We start from the raw sequence: 20,120 nt of genomic DNA on the forward strand, positions 1-20,120 counted from the left end.
TAATTGCATTTCACCAATTCCCAGTTAGAATATATTAATATCCAATTAAAATTAAAAAATCTCTAAATCGGATTTATTAATCATAATTAAAATACATGCACATATAAACGAATGAACCACTCCATAAACACTTGGTCTGGTGAGATAGTTCTTAATCAAAATTAGTTGAGTTAATTGCTTGGACTTGGTACAATCATGAACACTGCAATAAAAATTATAAGTTCGAAATATTCCACATTAAATGATACAAACACCATTTTCCTCACTCTTCCCCTACTTTATATCTCCAAGATCAGTTAATCATACATGAACAATAACTTTATTAAACAATACAAGGGAATTTTATAAGACAGGGCACCACTTTATCCACAGCTCAAACTCGAATCTGAGGATTTAAAGGTCGACACACAGGTAACTGATGATGGATCTAGCTCGTCTTTTCGTCCGAGAACTAACCTTCCACTTCTCGACTAGTATCTTCTTCAATCTCGTACACGTTGCAACCATGGTCGCAACTCCAGCTTCAGTGATCCCGGGGCAGTACACCATGTGGCAAGATTCCAGTAATGTGCATCTTCTCGAAAGATAGCCCACACCGATATCTGTTATCTGGCGACAATGTGATATCACGACGTTCTTTAGTAAAGGACAACCTTCGCTCAGCTCCATCATTGCATTATCCCCTAGATTCTGTCGGATGGAAAACAGATTGTTAGGAACCGTCGAGCTCTAACATGATCATCCAATATAAAGTGACGAGCTTGACGTGAGAGGAAGTTTGAGTCGGAGTTTAGAGCCAAACCTGAAGAACGCTTACATCCAGAGAATTAAGTTGAGGGCTGCCTCTAGCAATAGCAATTATTCCAGCATCCCCAATTTGGTGGCAGCCACTTACATTCAATTGATGTAAGGAGCAGCCTTGACCTATTGAAATCAGTGCTTCATCCCCAATCCTGGTAATCACACGCAACAAATCTAAGATAGGTCAACGATTAAGAGGTGTTCCAGGTCGAATATAAGAGTTCAATCAGAAATCATAGTACTGTCACTCTTCCAAATTATCCGGGCAGCTTTAGTTGCATAATAACAATCATTGATCTCTTATACATACGACAGTAGATTGTAAGGTTAGAAAGTATATAAGATCAGAATAAGAGTTTTCCCACAATAGAGCTTAAAATTAACAGAGCCAGGATGGAAGAACAAGAGAGCTCTAGACAGTATACTGCATCAAAGCAAGCCCATCACATTACATTTAAAATAAAAGAGAAACAAAGAAAACCAGAGTAAGGGAACAAGCAGGTGATGTAGGTAAACATACGTATGTCGAGCACATTATCATCCGAATCCCTCAAGACAAAGATTTTGTATTTAACTCTGTCATTTGTCTCGTGATATAACTTTCGTGATACTATTGAAAAATATACAGCTTCTAACTACAAGAGCTGCAACCAGTCTTGCAGAAAACACCAAAATTGAGTATCTTAGAACTCTCTTGGTGAAATGTAATCCTCATGATAGCACAACTCCAAAACCTAATCTAACATTATTAAATTAACAAATGTCCTTGTTGAACCAAAGGTATCAAATGCAGCCTTTATAAAATATATGTATATATAGAAGACAGGTTGCTAACCTGTCACAGAATCGAAGAGTGAGGTCAGTGAGAAAATTACAGTTTTCACCAATGGCAATTAGTCCTTTATTTCCCACCTAGCAATGGTGCAATCACAAAATATAATTAGGATAAAGATAAAATAAAGGATTAAGAGACGATTTAACAAAAGATAACAAAACAATACTCCCTCCGTCTTGTAAAAATAGTCCTAGGAGGGAGTGACATGAGTTTTAATAATTGTAGTTGAGTGTATTGTGAGTGGAGAAAGTGACCCACCTTAATTGATAATGGGGTTTAGGTTAAATTAAAGTGGTGGGCCATATGTGGTAGAATAAGTAAATAAGTTGATATTATGAGGGTAATATGTATTGATTTGTTGTGGGGTCGTGTCTATTAATGGAATAGGACTATGTTTTGTGGAGGTCCAAAATGGAAAATTAGGACTAGTTTTTCAGGACAGAGGGAGTAATAACCAATTATTTCCTGAACCAGCATGCAGCTTGTCATTAATCTAATAACCAATTAAGAGACTTATTAGTAACCATGAAATTAAGAGGCTGTTGACAAATTTGGAGTTTCATTTGGAAAACAGAATTTATCACTGTCAGATGCAATACCTTTTAAGTTTTTTTTGGTGTATTATGCCAAATAAATTTTAGCAAGCATTTCAACCACTGTAATGATATTAGACAACAGAGTTTTAAAGGACATGAGTAACTCCAGATTATGAATTAGAATTCCACCTTTAAGACACCTTTCCTCTAGGATAGATTATGCATGTCAAATCAAGTAAACCGGCCAATCAAATAGGAGCCATGGACTTAGACCAAACTAAGTCCTGAAGAAGGGCAGTAACTTAATCCAGAAAGCACAAACTTACATGAAACTAAAAAAACATCTTGCCAGTCACATCACAAGAGAAACAGATTAGTTATTATTATGAATGTATAATAATTTCATGATGTGATATTAACAAAAAGAATAATACCTACCTCATAACATCGGCGAATATGGAGCCTCTTTAAGTTCCTACAGCCCCTGGCTATACTACATATGGAATCATCCCCAATACCTGAGCAATCGACCAAGTGAAGAGCTTGCAAGAATTTGCATCCTTTACCAATTTCACTTAGGGCATCACTTTCTATCCTCTGACAATAGAGCAGAGCTAGCTCAGAAAGTCGGCTGCAGGCATGATCCAACAACAAAAAAAAATCAGTATACAATCAGGTACAGACATCGGAAGGTAGTGTTCAAGATTCCAAACAGGTAACAACCAAGAGGCCAAGGTTTCAAGAATATGAATTTCTTACTCATGCAGTCTCTATCATTAAAGAGGAAAAAATCAGAGCAAAGACAGAGTGAAAAAAGACGAAGTCCAAATGAAAATAGAAGGCAAGCGTAAAAGGCGATCAGGCACTTACCCACAAAATTTTCCAACAGACTTCAATCCATCAGTTCCAATATTGTGGCAGCCATTAACTTCAATATGCATAAGCTCTGAGCAACCAACAGCTATAGAGTCTAAACCCTTGTTACTCAGAAAGTAGCAGTCACTCAATGTAAGATTTTTCAACTTCTTGCATCCCCTCCCGATGGCAAACAGACTCCTGCAGAAGCATCTAGTTAAGACTTAAGACTAGTTTTAAATTCAAGCCACAACAAAAGGAAAATCAGAAAAGGAAGAAACTCAGAGGCTTTAGTATAGTGAAGTAGAATAAAGCTGCTGCAAAAAACTGGAATATAAGAAATTCAGGTACAAGGGGCACATAATGAATGACACTCTGAGAAGAGTAAACGGAAGTAAAATCAAAATTAATCCTTTCAATTTGCCATAGAGGAGTAACAATTCAGTAATCTTGATACTTATTTTACTAGGCCTGGCTGTTCACCGAGCCATCTACCGCTTGAACCAAATAAAAATATATAAAAGCAAGTTATACTCCCTCGTCCAAAAAAATTGTGGTGTGGTTTGGGGGCACGGATTTTAATAAATGGTTGGAGATGTCTATAAAGTGAAGAAAGGAACCCACCAAAGTTAATGTGTTAAATGGTTGGGTTTTTTGTAAATATAGAGTGTAAATGGGTTCTAAAATATAAGGGAAGTGTACCAAAATGGAATTGCCACAATTTTTGTGGACGGACGAAAATGGTAACAGGACCACAGTTTTTGTGGATGGAGGGAGTATTATTTCACAAAAAAATTAAGATTATAAGGATTGTAAAATAAGATAACACAATCATAATCTTAAATTGCATCATAATTTTATCAGACATTAGACATGACAAAAGTAAAGGACTGTTAAGATTGTGGAAGCTGTCAATCATGTACTGTAGACTTGTACTGAAGTATTTCTTCCATGCTTATTACTAATTCACTTCAAAGTGCTACGACTAAGGCTATTGACAAGATGGATGTACATCCAGGGCTTCTCTATATTTCTGGAAACATAACTGAAATTGAGTGTATTTAATTGAGCGATTCAAACTTCTGAAGTACATAATCCACAGGTGTGAACTGAGAATATTCTGCTCACCTGTCTGTGAATTTCTGGAAGCTGTATAGAGCCAATACCTCCAACGATGAACAATAAATTCCAACAGCTTGTAGAGCCTCATCAGAAATATTTAGGCATTGTAGTTTTAGAACTTTCAATGTAGAACATCTTTTTGCCACAGCAAGCAAACCTTTGTCATTGATGATCTCTGAGTCCAGTGACAGAGATTCAAGAGATCTACAGTGAGATCCCACTGCCTCTAATGAGATATCAGTGATCTTAGCACACGCAGCAACCCCAATTGATTTCAAGGTCTTCCCACAACCAAGGGCCAGTTGAACCAGTCCCCTGTCAGTCAATCCTTCACAAAACCGTAAGTTCAAGTCTTGAAGAAAATTGCAGCATTCGCCTATAGCAGCTAAACCTTCATCTCCAATGTAGCAGCCCTGAAAGCAGCAGACACAACATAAATAAGTAATTGCCCTTGAGTATCAAAATGCAATTTAACAAATATTTCACACAATTGACTAGTATCTGAAAAGCCAATACTTTCCCCTCAATCAAACCAGGTCCTTATCATATTATACTTTCAAGATTCACTAAATGGAGGTTTTGGGTAAAAGCAGATACATTCAAATATGTATTACAGTAACCAGGATAGAGTGCTAAATGACTGATCTAATCCAGGGTACATCTGACAGAATAGTGTCAGAAGGAAAAATAAATAAATAAATAGATAAAGTAAAATTCAGGCAGTCACCTGCAAATCCAGAGATTTAAGTGATCGACATTTTTCAGCAAAAGATTTTAACCCTACATCTGTTAAGCTAGAGCACCATATAAGGCTCAATTTTTCAAGCTTTACAAAGCTTTCCCCAACAGTTGCCAGCCCAGAGTCTGATAAACAGTTTGCTCCCATGCCATCATCGCCAAACGCACTTTGATCAGATCCTTCATCCCACTTGCCCCTCGTAAGTGAGCGGCGACGTCTTTTCCCCTGCATCTCAGGAAGAAATCATGGACATTTAGAAGACAGCTCCTAGAATGTGAATAAAAGCAAATGACATAGACACCTATCTCGCATTATATATCACTCACCAAAAGTTTCTACACTTTTTTTTTTCAAAGCAGCTTGCCCTGCTAGAATGTATCATTATTTAGCAAATACAGTAAACACCAAAATGACTTACTCAGTGACTTCTCCAATGCAAGTAGTTCTATTCAGTTAGTTACACAATGAACACGTCTGATTCATCTTTTGGACCAGAAAACTTAACGAATGGATTTAGAATCTTTTGTAGAACAAAGCAAACATTTTATTCATCTTCCACATCAGACATCTTAACAAATGGATTTCGAATCTTCATTGAAAAAAAAAGAACTTTTTTTCAATGATCAGCTAAATTACTGAAATTAAAATAGAATCCTGAACCAAATTCACGAAAAAGTTAGTCAGACCAAGCAAATCCCACCAAATTCTCCAAACAGAAATTGATTGAAAAATTCTATGGAAAATGAATTGCAAGCCAAAATTGAAAGATCCACCCACACATTGCACAGGGAGCGTGATGGAGATGCGCTCGTCGACGAATACGTATTGTATATTCGGAAAGAGGCGGCCGAGCAGCTCGACGAGCTTGTCGGGGGAGGCGGAGGCGCCGATGCGGATTGTGTCGCGGCTGAGGCGCTCAAGGCTGAGCCACCGCTTGCAAACCAGCGAGCAGGCGTCGCGGCTCGCCTTCGCATCCAGCCGCCTGAATATTTCTACTATCAATTCGTCCGGCAGCACGCCGTTCATCCGATCAAACCCTCTCATTTTGCCTCAATTTCATTATACCTTTGCTGCAATTGACTCTTTTCCTACGTGATGTTATGTATATACATACGTATAGAAATATATGTATACAACAATTTTGCATATGCACGTGTATGTATAGTTGCAACAGTGAGGGAATTTTACCGAATTAGAGAGAGAATTCAGGTGAGGGGCAAAGCATATTTATTGCTGATCTTCAGCTATGGACCTATGGTATGAATTCAGATTGCTTTTGCTGTGGGCTAAATCGAATAACCGTTTTGGGGAAGAAGTAAATTTTTTTGGTTCACGTAATTAAAATTGTCGATTGGACTGGGCAGGGCCAGCCCAGCCCGACCCGACACAAGTTCAGTATGGGCCGGGCCAAGACTGGCCCGATCAAGCGGATGAATTAGTCGGGTCGGGTCATTTTTCCGTAACCAAATTTTATATAGCGAGATATTTTATGGAAATAGTTGAAAGTTCGGAACTTTTTAAGAAAAAATGAAAGTTCGAGATATTTTATGGAAAACGCCGAAAGTTCGGAACATAAAACACTATTAACCATTTTTATAATAATTTTTTTAAGAACTCAAGGGGTGTTCGGTTTGGTAGATGAGATAGATAAGATTGATATGATTGGAGGAGTGATTAAATAATCTACTCGATCTTGGGGTGATAAACAATCACTCAATTGAATGATTAGATGTGGGCCGGATTACCAATCACGGACTCAATCTTGCAAACCAAACACTTGATTAAGATGAATTATTTACTCAAACCAAACACCTACCTAGACTTTGGAAAGATAAGGTTGTGTTATAATTATAGTTAGGGTGTGATTGATATATAAATTGAGATAAATGGTGATAAATAATACTTAGATAAATAATACCAGAGGAAGGAGATATTAAATTTTCCAGTGGAACAGTGATAAGGATAGAAGCAACAAAAATGGATGAAATAAGATAAAATGCCTAAGTTTAAGCTGAAAAGAACAAGAAATTGAGAACTCTATTCTCAAACTATATATAATCAAATTATAAAATACTCAAGTAGGTTTGTTCTCTTCATAAGATAGGCTATTTATAAGCTTTAATACAAAGAAAACTTAATGTAAGAAATAAATAAAAATACTCTAGAAATCACCAATATTTTTTTTAAAAAAAGACTCATAAGTTTTTGTGCTGATTGGAACGTTCATAACTTTTAGGCTACTTGGAATTTGAAGCACCGCAATATCTTGATGGAAAAGTACCTGAATTGGCATTCTAATGCAATCAGCATTCATTATTTGGAGTTAAACTGAAGAAGTTATGATAAAAAAATTTGAAGGGTGGTTAAGCTAGTAGATTCTATGAATTTGCACCATATCAAAGCTCATTTGAGCCGACTTGAAGATGTACCAACTCGACCCCATTAGGGTTTGAGGCAAGATCATTTAGACACAAAAACAAACTGTACGAACTGACCAAAAAAATTAGCTCCGGGTACCTTTAAGTTCAACTCCCTTATTAACAAATCATGGATCCGAGTCATCCGACCATCTAACAATTAATGACTTCTACAATTAATTCTCACAAATTCCCAATCCCCAAAGTAAAAAATATAAACAAAAAATATTCAACACGTTCTATATATCTTGATTTCGACGAGTTCGATCTGCATAAGAAAATATCATCACCAAAAAAAAGTTTATATGTAGTAATAAATGTATAGTATTAACCAATGACTGAAAAAACAGCTCTTTCAAAAACAAAAAAAAAAAAGAAGAAAAAAAGTGATCTTTAATGATGGAAATGGCCCTCACTAATTGAATGGGAAGCAAACGAATTCATCGAAATCATCAAACAATGCGTTGATCTTCCACGGCAGAGCATGCAATTGTTGCAAGACTTGTGCATTCACTTCCTTCATACAAGGTCTTGCAATGTTTAGGAATTTGGGGCGACAGCAACAAAACAAAGCAATCAGAAAATGAGGTGACATTGCATCATAACCCTTAAAAGTTTGGCGTTCAAAAGTCAGATATCGTCTTTCGAGTTCTTGATGATGATATGGTCTTACAGACTTGAGATGATGCTTAGATGATAAATGAGATCTTAAATTAATTCTTATCCGTCAATATAAAAAAATTATACAAAATTTATATAAAAAGGTATTTTTATTATTCTAGCAAAAAGTTAACATTTAATTGACGAATATAGTTGAGATTAGTATAATGTAAAACTCTATTACATTAAGTTGAATTAATTAAAAGATAATTATATTATATAAAAATAATATAAATAATTTAAATTATAATTTAAAGTCCCGTCAAATTTTGACGGATTATACACTAATATTACGTAAATAAGAAATTATAATTTAATGTCCCGTCAAATTTAACAGGTGACGAGATTCGTAGTTGATGATTCCGCTCCCTTCTGCGCACAAATCCACATTATACCTCTAGTGTTGACCACAAATTAAGAGCATCCACAAAAGATCTCTCAAAAGTAATCCTAACTTAAAATTTGAGCTAAAATAATAAAAAGTGAGATAAAATGATCAACAGACCACCTAGATTAAGTTGAACCCACAAAAAAATTTACACCGCCTTAAATCTAATCCTAAATTTATAAAATAGATAATGAAAAATAGGAGAGCTGCTTTGTGTAATTGTAAAATTGTAAAATAGAGATTAAAAATAATTTAGGGAAGACTTTAGGAGTATTTTTAGGGGTAAAATTTTGAGAGATCTACTGTGGATGCTCATATTTCTCTTGTTTTATGTGGTTTGTATTTTCATTTAAGTTCCTCTCATTTGACTTGATATGTTTATTTTTTAAATAATTATATAAATATACGTACCTTTACATTATAATCTCATTTCTATAAATAGTCGTGCGGAAAAAGTTAGACCGAATGAATTGAAACGGATATGGAGTATATTAATGACTAATAACCTTTACGTTATGATTTACCAAAACATCAATTTGTCCCATTCACACACGTTTCTAAATTGATGTAAAGCATATGGTTATGCCTCTTAATTCAATCGTAGACCTAATATAAAATATTAATTTGAGGATACGAAAAAAATTTATATATATAGGACCAAATAAAGCAAGTGACAAATTTATAAAAAAATATATCCCCTTCATCCTCATAAAAAAAATCTCATTTTAAATAACATGAATTTTAATGTAGTTGAATATGTTGTAGGTGGAGTAAGAGTACGATTTTAACGTATGGAGAATTTATTAATATTATCAAAAATTCACTGAATACATTTTATGAGAGAACGGATTAAATACATTTTATAAATTTTATGAGAACGGATGGAGTATATAAAAAGAATCTAACTACTCAAACGTGATAGTTTAATAGATTTGAAGATGGAAATCACCATATAAAAAACATAAAAATATCCAACAAATTAACCCAAAATGAACTACGACTGCTCATCTTTGCCGAATATTTATTGGAACATCAAACTCCCCATTCCAAATTAATCTAGCGAGCATATATGGCTACCGAATCATAAATTCTTCCAAGCCAGGAAATTTCTTCCACAGATGATCTAATTTAGCATCCATATCAATCAAATGCAAACACTTGAGCTTATGAAACTCGAAGCTATATGTTAATCCCACAATGGATTTTATTTATTTTATTTATGTTAAATTATATTGGATTCATATGAACTTTTTCCATATCCGATTTTTTAATTAATTTCGAGCTATTTAAATATAAACTTTTAATAATAATAATAATGATAATAATAATAATAAGGCTCAAATTTTTGCTCATGTGATTAGATTTTCGCCCTCACACTTGGAAGAAAGATCCAGATTTTAAAAAATTTGAGCAATCTGAATGAAAATATTGGGCAAAACAACGTCGTTTTGCCCGATCAATCTTTAGTTTTTAAAAAACAAAATTAAAAAACACACGTATAAATTGGGTCATATTTGATACAAAATTGATAGTATAGGTCTTTGATTGATATTATCAATATTTTAGGACATATTTGTAATTCAACTCATAATTTAAGCCTTTAATTGATTTTATTAAAAGGTGGTCGTAGGTACATACCGTATAATTGGATTGCACCTTCACTTATATACTTTGACCCGCTCTCTAATTTTAACTCATATCTTGATCCAAACCATATAATTAACACTATTTTAGTTACAGATCAATCCGATTGTACGATACACCCGGATGTATTCAAGATTTCATGTTTTATTAATAATTTTAAACATATTTGTGACTCAACGTATAATTTAGATATTTGATTGATATTTTCCATATTTTATATATACATGATGTGATTTGCCCGAAGATAGACATTAATTAGGCACAAATAATTTAATTTGATCGACAAGAATATGGGCACTGAATTAAGCAGCTGCAGCATGCAATCCTTCCCCGATTTACATAAATACAAAACTAAATAAACCATCAACTTTAAAATTAAAATATATAAATTAAATATATCCACTTCTATGAGGAATATTCGATTTTTTTTTTTTACTTTGGGGGGAGAGGGCCAAGGGGACGATGGGGTTTGAACCATGGAGCTCATTGTTCGTAGACAGGAGTTCGCATCGCTTGATGTCCCTTTGGGGACTATGCTCATGACTAGGGCTGTCGATCGGTTTGGGTTCAGTTACCCGAACCCGAAATTATCATATTTCACTAACCGTTTTCGAAGATTTGAACCTTAGTCTCTAAAAAATACACAAAGTAACTTATCCACTAGACTAAAGCTCATACTTATACTTTAAATATATCATAATTTTATTTTATCTAAAACTTGATTTTTTAAATAAAATAAATAAATTAATGAATTAATAATAAAAATCAAAACAAGCTCATAGGTTCATCCAACTCTAATCCCTCAATCGATGGGCATTTCGAAACTAAATCCCTACCTAAATCACTATTTACAGTGGTCTTCAATATTTTGAGGAACTTAAGATTGGGACAAGTTACAACTTTATTCCTTCTCTAGACTGTGACCCGACAAACAAATAGAAAATTAGAAAAATTAAAGTATATATTTTAAGATTATTCTTAAAATAAAGTATGAACTTCCATTTATTTTAAGCATTCATCCTTGATGGTGATACTAAGGAGGATATTTATATCAAGTCATAGAGGAGGATATAATTATATGATGCAACCAAAGGAGATTTGAAGTGGGATTGAACAATGGAACCAAAGGAGATTTTAACTTCAACTTGATAAAATAGGATTGAACAATGGAAATCAACATGCCAAAAAATAAAAATTAAACATCTTCATTTGTTCATGTGAGCACCTAACAATAACTAGCTAGAAAACTACTCATCCTAAAAAAAGAGAAAAATCTTGAACACTAGGAAACCATATTTGGGCCCCTATTGGAGTTGGAATCGAACGAATTCTTCTCCCAATCTTGAATCTGTGCAATGGCAGATTCAAGTGTGTTGAATCTTAACATCTTGAATCGAACGTAAAATCTTGATTCATTTAACATTATTCTGTTCCATGGCAGAAAACTCAAGTGTTGAAACTGGTCCACATTCTCTTTCTCTATACCACTCACACATATACTTCCAATCTTAACGAAGTTGGGGTGACAACTCCCAAATAAGGCATTCAGAAACGCCGGTGACACTCGAGTACCGCCGCATATCGTCAAATTCTCGACTCCAGGTATAGCTAAACCATCCCCAACAAATCCATCTTCCACACCTAATTGTTGGTAGCTCAGATATAGAGCCAGAGAGAGTCGGGATGGGCTCAACGCTTTCACAAACTGCTTCAAGGAACGTAGCCACGACACACTACCTATATATGCCAAATTCTCGACTTCAGGTATGGCCACATCTAATTGCTGCAGGTAGCACAGATATAGAGCCAGAGAAAGTCGGGATGGGCTCAACACTTTCACAAACTGCTTCAACCAACGCAGCCACGACACACTACCTATATATGCTAAACCATCCCGAACAAATCCATATTCCACACCTAATTGCCCGTGGCACAGAAATAGATCCATAGAAACTCGGGATGGGCTCAACACTTTCACAAACTGCTTCAACGAACGCAGCCACGGCACACCTACATATGCCGTGCAAGATATGCGTATATCCGACTCCCATTCCCTACTACTTGTTTTCAACTCAAGGCGCGGCACCTTAGATCCCTCGAACTTGAATTTTCCGAATATTTGGAACATCAAACTCCAATTTAGCTTCTGTAAAGCGAAAGCCAATGGTTAAGAACTCAAGTGATGGGCTACGAATTCTAATGACATCCTCCCCATTATCCTTAAATTTGCATTCCCAAATCACCAATGTCTTGAGGCAAGGAAATTGAAGCCACAACTCAGATTTGGAAAGGCTGTCTGTGGTATTCAAATCCTTTAATAGCAAAAACTTGAGCTTATTCAGTTTGGTCGTACAACCATAAAGAGGAATAGAGGGATTGAAATAACCTTCCATCTTTAATTCCTCAAGCAATGGGAATCTCCTATTCAAATCACCAATAGTTACAGTGTCGGTTAGAGTGCAGAGTGATTTAAGGTTGGAAGAGGTTAGCGGTTTATTCCTTCTCTCCAGATCAACTTTGCAGCCATAAACAGATAATCTAGCTAGGGTTTCGGATTCAAGCACCTCATCTGGTAAAACAAAAGCCGATAAAATTCTCGAGCCCCTATAGGTTTCAAATACACTAATTATGTCAATGGTGAGATCCACAGCCCCCAATTTGATCGCTTTCAAAATCAATTCTCTAGCCAGATCATAATCGTCGTCACGCATCCATAGACTGAAAGTTTGGATGTTTAGGTTGAGATCTTCATACCTTTGCAATGTCTTCGTCGCGTATTGCCGAAACCTTTTTCTCAACTCGTATTGACTAAAACTGAGGATGGGGCGCGTCGACCACGCGCCGTACCAGGACTTGGAGACGAGAGTCGTTCGAGTAGCTTTCTTTTCACCCATAAAAGATTGAATTTGGTGAATAATTTCTTCAGGAAATTCAAATCCGCCAACAGCTGCAATTGTTTTGTAATGCCTCTTCATGGCTTCACCTCCAAATTTGAAGATTTGTTCTAGCTAGGGTTTCAAACAACTACTCTATATACGCGGTCCCTTCTTCTATTTATTACGCTTTTTTTTTCCCTTATTCTTATCCTAATCAAACATAATCAATTTATAAAAATAATTGTCACAAAAATATTATTACATTATTATATGAGCTTATCTACAACTTACGTTAAAAATATTATCTCATTAGTTAAAACTACTATACGCCCATTCGTGCGATGCACGACGGACATCGAAATCAAACGATAAATTTAAATAAATAAATATAAATAATAATAAAAATAAAATATAAACAAATATGTTTAAAAATATAATATAATAATTAAGATCAATTACTCAATAAAATTTTGAATATAAAATTATAAATTTCCAATTTATACAAAGTGTAATGAAAATTTGCATTATGCATATTATTATATAGTATTATACATCATAATAAATATTTTCATACACAAACATAAATAAAAAGTTGTAATTTTTTAATGAAGAGACAGAAAATAAAATATTTTATGCTTTTCATAACTTATTCGTTTTAAATTCGTTTTTGATTATTTTTATACTACATTGAATTTAAGATACATATGATTATTTTTTCACGAATCAAATTTGATGACGTTTAGAAAATAAATAATAATAACATAAAAAGCAAAAAAAAAAAGTGAAAAAATTGGTGGAAGAAGAGAGAAAAAAGAGAGGGAAAACATGGAGGGGAAAAAACTCCTCTTTTATGTACTATATAGATTGTCAATTCTCAATCTAATATTAAATTTAATTAAGACATAATAATAACAAATATGTTAATATAAAGAAATATAAAAATTCATACAAAAATTTTATAAATCTAAATCATATTTGAAATTAATTTTTTAAGATTTAATTAATTAATTATCTATAAATATATATTAATATAAATTTCAACCTTTAAAATTTATTTTTAAGCTAAAGAGTTCTAAATGAACAAATATAAGTCTAATCTTTTTAGTTACATTAAATTGTTATAGCAAAAAAAAAATAGAAAATATTAAAAATGATGTCTAACAAAAATATAAAAAATAAAATAAAATAAATATTAAAAAATGAATGAAAAAAAAAATTGAACTGTGTTATTCAAAGAAAGGAGGTAGCCAGGTAGGAGAGAGGAGAGGATAGATGAAAGATGAGAGAGAGAAAAAAATTGTGACTTTAAATGATAATAATTTATTTATTTTAAATTTATTTTTTATAATTTTTACATCAAATTAAAGATCTTATTATTATCTTTAATTTAACATCCATATAAAATATTTTTTTATAAGTAAAAGTTGATGAATTTTAAAAAAGAATCAAAACAAAAAATGCAAAGTAAAGAGAGAAGTTTTTGTAGAGAAAATTCGTGCATGTTTTATATATATAGATTAACTAATAGATATTTAATGAGTAAATAGTGGGATAGATTGTGGCAGAGAGAATACAACTTTTTTATAGGAGAGAGAAAAATTGACGGTAAAATTTTACCATTAAACTGCTCATTTATATTATATATAGATATGAGGTTAGGGATGACAATCGGGTACGACGGGTACGGATAGTGACTATCCATACCCATACCCACGAACTAAATGGATAGTGGTTGCTACCCACGAAACTATCCATGGATATCAAATGGTATCCAAACCCGCAACCCGCGGATACCCGCTACCCGTCGGGTATCCGCGAAACCCACTATCCGACGGATACCCGCTATCTGCCGGATACCCACTATCCGCCGAATACCCACTATCCGTTGGATAAATATAAATTTACAACAAATTTAATAGAAAAAAAAAAATCAACACAAATAGCATAGTTCAAATCCACAAAGAACAATGTTTAAATTCAAATTCACAAAGAACAATGTTCAAATTCATCAACTAAAATATAAAATCCAACAAAGAACAATGTCTATAATTGCTCGACAGTAGAAATAGAACTCTCTTCATTGAACTCTTCTTCTTCATCTTCAAGACAAGTCCAAAAGCTTTCATTCTTTCATTTAGCTCAGTATTAGACTTTGGGCCTTATTGTTTGGGCCTATTTTAAAATATAAAATACTAGCCCATAATCTCAAAATATGTATTTAAAACTCATATTTTATAGAATTTTTTGTGGATATTTGACGGGTAATTGACGGATAATTGACGGGTAATTGGCGGGTATTTTTCGCGGGTAAACGGGTTTCGCGGGTATGGATAGTAAGTATCCAAACCCATACCCACGAACTACATGGATAGTGAATTGTACCCACGAAACTATCCGTGGATATCAAATGGTATCCAAACCCACCCTAATGGGTTCGGGTTTTCGCGGATATCCACTACCCGCGGGTAGATTGCCATCCCTATATGAGGTAATCTACCGTGATTAATTTCTTTCCATTATTAAATCAAATATTTAATAAAAATAATAATTATTATTGTTACCATTCATTCTTTTTATTTGATTCTATTTCCTTTCCATTCTTTTACTTGAACCAACGAGCACACTTAAACTTGTTTGAGCAGTTTACAAAAGCAATAGTGCCTAATTACTTCTCTAATCAATAGTAGTTGATAAAATAGACTTGTTTGCCGTCGTTATTCATCCCAAAAGCAAAGAAAAAAGAGCACAAATCTAATGAGACAATATAGGAAAAAGAAAATCTTTAAAACATATAAGAACACAAATCCGCTGCCAAAACGCCTTAGAAACCACCATTGAGATCATGAACCACATCATATGGAATGCAACTATGGTGAGCCAAAGACTCCCTAGAGATCACTAGTACTAGTAGGGTCATTGATAGCATACCATAAAATCCATGATGAACTTGATGCTGATTATCAAATTTCCCATAAATTTAATTTTCCCCCGAACTTATGCTGACATGGCAATCGAAAATCCACGTAGGCTTAATTTTTTTGGCGAATTGAACGACTGTGTTTAAGTCATAACATTAAACGTCGTCGTTTTATATTTTATTTGGGGATTAAATGAAACTGAAGTAAAATCCCTCTTCAAATTATGGTTCCTCACCAAAAAAAAAAAAAAAAAAACCAAAACACTCTCAGATTTGAATACGAAAAATTTTCATTACAGTCGCATATACAATTTTTTTGTTTTTGACTTCATATACAAAATCATATATAATCCGATAAAAATTAATGTATTGAGGTTCAATTACCTAATATCTTGGCATCAGCGGAGTCTTGCTTGGGCCTCTACTTTTTCACCAATTTCATATCTTAAATTCATTACTTAATTTGTGTTGCAGCAGAAGAGCATATATTATAGTAATTAACTTGAATAAGAAATAATTATACACACAAAAACAATTAAGATGAATAAAATTATCCAATAAGAAAAGATCACATCTACAAAAGACAGAGTGAAAGCCTGAATGATAACCTAGTGATGCAGGATGGAGTCCAACACACTGACTCCATGGCTAGTGCTACAAGAAGGGAGTCAGTGTACATGTTCACAGGTGCCACCTTATGCTCGACACACACAATTAAGAATACCATGTATATATAACTGCCATAATCTCAGCCATCATCACACTCGACACAGGTTTCGCTCCAGCCACACCATTGAACCACTCGAGTCTCGACATACAAAGCCCAGTCCGTATTAGCCTTTGTCCGTTAAAAATATAAAGTTTAGGTATTTATAGGCAGATTTTAAAGTTGGGGTGCAAAACCAGAAAATGTAAAAAGTTTGAGTATATTTATAGGCCAATACCCCTTTATTTTAAGCATTCATCCTTGATGGTGACACTAAGGATCGAGGATATTTATATCAAGTCATAGAGGAGGATATTTATATGATGCAACCAAAGGAGATTAATTTGAACTGGGAAATTGATGTGCTAACTTCTGCATGCTAACTTCATCCTTTTTTTTTTTTTTTTTTTTCATTCTTCTCAGAATTCCTCTCTACCTTACTAAGTGTTTTTTTCATTCTTCACCCATCCACGCACCCAGGATCCCACAAATTACAAAACTTTAAGAAAATCATAAGAAAGAGATCGAAAAGAATTGAGAAATATTATGCATGCAGAAGTTTTTTTTAATATTAACATGCAGAAGTTAGCACATCAATTTCCCAGTTCAAATTAATCTCCTTTGGTTGCATCATATAAATATCCTCCTCTATGACTTGATATAAATATCCTCGATCCTTAGTGTCACCATCAATGATGAATGCTTAAAATAAAGGGGTATTGGCCTATAAATATACTCAAACTTTTTGTATTTCTCCAACTTTAAAATCTGCCTATAAATACCCAAACTTTGTATTTTTAACGGACAGGGGCGAATACGGAATGGGCTTTGTATGTCGAGACTCGAGTGGTTCAATGGTGGTGGCTGGAGCGAAAAGGATGAAACCTGTGTCGAGTGTGATGATGGCTGAGATTATGTCAGTTATATATACACTGACTCCCTTCTTGTAGCACTAGCCATGGCGAGGAATACTTCAAGTGGCGAGGAATAATTTATTGCTAATGTGGTAGTTAATTTGCGAGACATTGTGTGGAGTCCGTGTGTTGGACTTGGGATTGGGCTCGTTGGCTGAGGGATTTGATTTCTCATGACAATGATTAATATAAGTCCTTGGATTTGCCCCTAAAAAAATATTCTGATCTCGTGTTTACTTTACCCGAGTTCCTGTATATATATATTTTTTAATTTTAATTTTTAGTGATAAATATTAATTACAGTACATTATATAATAATATTTTTATTTTATAATAAATAATTACTCACTTCGCCCCACGTAAATGACACACTTTCGATCCTTTTTAGTTTGCCACATATATAATACTCCCTCCGTCCGCCAAAAGTAGACCACTTTGGTTGGGCACGGGATTTAATAAAATTGGTGATGATATTGATGTAGTGGAGAAAGGGTCCCACCACTTTATGAGATGTGTGGTTGAGATTGAATTTGAGGTGGTTTTTTTGTAAATAAAGTGTGTTTGTAAGGATAAAATATTAAAGTGGGTGGTGGGACCATTTCCATAAAAGGAAAGTGGTCTACTCTTTGCGGACGCCCAATATAGTAAAAATGGTCTACTTTTGGCGGACAGAGGGAGTAACACTTTTAAAAAATAGTATGTGTGGTCCATATCTACTTTACACACATTAAATAAGGTGGTCTCTACTCAGTACTCACTTTACACTCTTAACATTTTATTCTTAATCTCCATCCTATTTCTATTGTACCATTAAAAGCGGGATGATGGAGTATAAAATGAGTAGAGATCCAGTGTACCACAATTTTATGTATATTATTGTGTACTATGTTTATAAGAGAGGAGAGAGAGAGGCAGGTGGGGTTTGTTTGTGAGAGGAGAGAGAGACTTGATTAAATGCATTAATTGTATCCTAATTAATGCTAAAAAAGGAAAGGAGACTAGTTACATGGAACGGCTCAAAAAGGAATACGAGACTTGAATATTGGGACGGAGGGAGTAGTTATCAACCGAAGATGAACTATGCATATATAAATTTTAAATTTTAAATTTTTATGACACGATATTAACTATTAAGTATGGGTGACAATTTGCCCGCGGGTTTGGGGGCATTAATATCTACGAATAGTTTCGTGATTAAAATTCACTATCCATCTAGTTTGTGATCCTACCTTAATAGGTGCGGGTTCGAGGGACATTTAATATACACGAATAACTTCGTGGTTAAAATTCACGATCCCTCTAGTTTGTGAGTATGTGTTTGAATACTTACTGTGTATACCCGCAAAATCCATTTACATGTAAAAAATACCCGCGAAATACCCATAAAAAGTACCCTTTAAATATAGGCTTTATATATGAGATATAAGCCCAACATGCCCTTTCTGCAATAGGCTAAACACTCCTCCCTAAACGACTAAACGGTTTGGGCTAAACCTAATTCACAAGTTGCCAGCAAACCCTAAGCCCCTAATCTTTGGACCTCCTCACACACTCAGTCGCTCACCTCCCCGCCAACCACCGCCAACCGCTGTCCTGCCGCCGCCGTCCATAATCTGAAACCCTCTAAAAAATCAATGAAAATTTGCAGGTCTTCTCCCATGGAGAATGCTCAGAAAAGAATTGCAGCAGATGGTGAATCCAAACTTCCATATGAAATCATTCAACACATACAATCTCTTATAAGTGAAAGAGATGCTGCTCGAACCTCTCTCCTATCCAAGTCCTGGCACGGCGCGTGGTCCACGCGTCCCAACCTCAGCCTCGATCAAACCAAGTTCCGGAATGGCATGGATGAGTTTTCCATATTCGCGAAGAAGACCATGCAGAGGTATGAAGATCTGAATCGAAATATTAAGAGTTTCAAGCTAGGGATGGTAGGTTACGACGAATCTCTAGCTAGAGAATTGATTTAATTTGAAAGCGATCAAATTGGGGGCTATTGATCTCACCATTGAAGTTGCTACCCCAGCGTTTGTTTTACCAGATGAGGTGCTTGAATCCGAAACCCTAATTAGGTTATCTGCTTTAGGGCTCACGATTGATCTCAAGAGGAGGAATAAAGCGGTAGCTTGTTCGAATCTCAAATACCTTTGGTTATCACATGCGAGTGTAAATTGTGATTTAATTAGGGATTTGATTTCGACATGCCCATCCATTGAGGAATTAACAGTTATTCACACCACAACCACCACCACCACCACGAGCTCGTTTGAAGACGAGAGTCCCTCGCATGATAATCTCAAGTGTTTGCGTTTGATTTATTTGGGTGTTAAACTGCATGATTATGCTGAGTTGTGGAACAAGTCTCCTTCCCTCAAAGTGTTGGTGATTTGGGATGACAGCTTTTATGATTACGTAAGAATTTGTAGCCCAGAGCGCGTAAGCATACGCATATTACATGATAGAATCTGGAATGGGGAGTTTGATATTCCAAATATTAAAAAGTTTACGATTAGTGCTGGTTGTGAATTTAATGCGCCGCTCCTGAGGATCAAAAGCAGTGATAAGGAATGGGAGATCAAAAGCTTTGAACCTATTGCTTATTGCTTATCTTCGTTTGTGAAAACATTTTCTCTTTCTATTCGGGAACGTTGAGATGCGTAGGCCACACTTTAGGACTTTCTTTTTATTAGATTTATTGATTATTCGA

At 34.6% G+C, this 20,120-nt stretch overlaps 1 protein-coding gene across 1 annotated transcript; it reads right to left on the reverse strand.

Moving 5' to 3' along the window:
- Positions 1-184: 184 nt before the first annotated feature.
- On the reverse strand, positions 185-6,115 carry LOC130991618 (F-box/LRR-repeat protein 4). Its single transcript, XM_057915926.1, has 9 exons — positions 6,048-6,115; positions 5,666-6,002; positions 4,877-5,113; positions 4,156-4,562; positions 3,043-3,228; positions 2,611-2,803; positions 1,637-1,713; positions 803-953; positions 185-690 (listed from the first exon to the last, which is right to left on the reverse strand). The coding sequence occupies exons 2-9, from the start codon at positions 5,930-5,932 to the stop codon at positions 394-396; spliced, it is 1,815 nt and encodes a 604-aa protein (XP_057771909.1). The 5' UTR covers positions 5,933-6,002; positions 6,048-6,115; the 3' UTR covers positions 185-393.
- Positions 6,116-20,120: the final 14,005 nt, after the last annotated feature.

The sequence above is a fragment of the Salvia miltiorrhiza genome, chromosome 7 (genome assembly GCF_028751815.1).
Source record: "Salvia miltiorrhiza cultivar Shanhuang (shh) chromosome 7, IMPLAD_Smil_shh, whole genome shotgun sequence".
NCBI classification, from domain to species: Eukaryota; Viridiplantae; Streptophyta; class Magnoliopsida; order Lamiales; family Lamiaceae; genus Salvia; species Salvia miltiorrhiza.

Excerpts from the sequence above, each read along its gene's own strand:
- LOC130991618 (XM_057915926.1), bottom strand. The coding sequence starts at position 5,932 with ATGAGAGGGTTTGATCGGATGAACGGCGTGCTGCCGGACGAATTGATA. Across the intron at positions 3,229-4,155 it reads TTCCAGAAATTCACAGACAG|GAGTCTGTTTGCCATCGGGA; the intron begins GTGAGCAGAATA and ends ATGCTTCTGCAG. Across the intron at positions 954-1,636 it reads ACTCTTCGATTCTGTGACAG|GATTGGGGATGAAGCACTGA; the intron begins GTTAGCAACCTG and ends TGTGATTACCAG.